The following is a 2035-nucleotide window of genomic DNA, read 5'->3' as shown; positions in this document are numbered from 1 at the left end:
ATGGACAAGAAAATGAAAGCCTTCCAACTAAAGAAAAGGATCGCAGTGGAAAACATCAGTGCTCTCGAACGGTTCCGTGAAAGCTTTTCCGGCGATGATGCCAAGCAAATCCCGGAGGCATCAGCAGACTTGGACAGGCATAAGGACGAGTTTTTCATCGCGATAGCCAAGATCGAAGAGCTCGACGACAGTAATGAGGCCATCGAATTGTGCATCAAAGAAAGAATCGAGATAGAAGGACGGTGCAGGAAGCTTAAATCTTTCTTTCGGGAAATTTTACGCAAGGAAGAAGTGTCGCTAAACGGAACGACAGGTTTGGCTTCGTCTACGCTCGCATTTGGTCGGCCAAACACTCCACACTTGCGCCTTCCAAAGATCGAGCTGCCAACCTTCGATGGGGATCATACGAAAAGGCTTTCGTTCCGCGATCGCTTCATCGCGATGATCGACGCTTCCTCTGAGCTTCCATCGATAGCAAAGCTCGAATACTTGCTATCATCATTGAAGGGAGAAGCGGCGCTTCCCTTCGAACACACTGCATTAACAGACGATAACTATTCAGTTACGTGGGCACAGCTTCTAAAACGCTATGACAATTCTCGGTTACTCGTGCGGGAATATTATCGCAAGTTGCACCATCTTCCCGCTGTACATGTAGAGTGTGTGGACAAGCTGACAAACCTAGTGGACGAATTTTCGCGATATGTGAACGGTTTTGTGAAGCTGAAGGAGCCAGTGGATTCATGGGACACGCCACTCTCAAACATGCTTCTTATGAAGCTAGACCGTGCTACACTTTTGGCGTGGGAAAAACATTCAGTGCATTTCAAAAAGGACAAATATAGTGATGTGATACAATTTGTGGAAGACCGTATACAAATCCTTAAATCTACAAACAATTTCGCGAGTGAATCTGGTGAACGTTCGAGTAAGGTGGCCGGCTCCAATCGTCCTCCACAAGCACGTAGATCGATCGCAAATGTAGCATCTTCGCGGTCGACACCACCGGTTACATCGAGTTACAAGTGTCTCCTGCAGTGTGCTGATGGCCATCTTCTACGTAGCTGTCCGGTGTTCAATGGCAAGGATGTGCACCAACGACGTGAGTTTGTTTCCTCAAAGCATCTGTGCTGGAATTGTCTGGGTGATTCTCATCAGGTGAAGGCATGCAAATCGGACTATACATGTCGTATATGTCATCAGCGTCATCATACACTATTGCATGCACCCGTTCATACGCCTAACTCAACGGTCGCGATGGCTATTCAAAACAATGATGGTATGGTGTTTTTGGAAACGGCTCTGCTATACATCGTTGACGGATACGGAAAGAGACATGAAGCAAGAGCACTTCTCGACTCGGGTTCTATGTCGAACTTTGTCTCTAACACGCTTGCTCGGAAGCTTCTCGGGACGACTCGCAACAAGGTCAACGTGTCCGTCGCAGGTATCGGAAATGCGTCACAGCTGATGAAAGGTTCGATCGTTGCAACCGTCGAATCGAGGATCAACACTCATGCATCTCAGCTGGAGTTGCTCATCTTAGACTCTCCCTTTATGCACATACCAACGGCTCCAATTGATGCATCATCATGGGAAATGCCGAGCTTGCCGCTTGCTGACCCTTCGTTCTATGTACCTGGCAAGATCGACATCATCATCGGTGGAGATACATACTGGGAGCTTCATTCCGGTAAAAAACGTTCCCTCGGCGAAGGGAAACCATGGCTTGTGGAGACTGCTTTCGGCTGGGTTGTCGCAGGAAATGCATCGTTAGGTGGTTCTCATGGTTCGCAGCTATGCCACCTATCTACCGACGTAACTCCTTGACTGGAATCGATAATGGAACGCTTTTGGGAGATCGAAACAGTCGCTGAGGATCCGATACTATCAGCGGAAGAGGATGCCTGCGAGAAGCATTTCGTAGCCACTACAACCAGAGATGCATCTGGCAGGTATGTTGTATGTTTGCCACAAAGCTCTAATCCTTGTGTCATTTTAGGATCGTCAAAGTCAATTGCTGATCGTCGACTCT

General features: G+C 47.9%; 1 protein-coding gene across 1 annotated transcript; it reads left to right on the top strand.

Annotated features, from left to right (window-relative positions):
* On the top strand, positions 1–1830 carry LOC125908354 (uncharacterized). The gene has a single exon (XM_049611067.1). It carries the CDS (start codon positions 1–3, stop codon positions 1828–1830), a length of 1830 nt encoding a protein of 609 aa, XP_049467024.1.
* The last annotated feature ends 205 nt before the right edge of the window (positions 1831–2035 follow it).

This window comes from Anopheles coluzzii, chromosome 2 (assembly GCF_943734685.1).
Source record: "Anopheles coluzzii chromosome 2, AcolN3, whole genome shotgun sequence".
NCBI lineage: Eukaryota > Metazoa > Arthropoda > Insecta > Diptera > Culicidae > Anopheles > Anopheles coluzzii.
This window is presented reverse-complemented; position numbering and strand designations above follow the sequence as displayed.

What these genes read in the sequence shown, in the direction of transcription:
- LOC125908354 (XM_049611067.1), top strand. Translation starts at nt 1, where the DNA reads ATGGACAAGAAAATGAAAGCCTTCCAACTAAAGAAAAGGATCGCAGTG.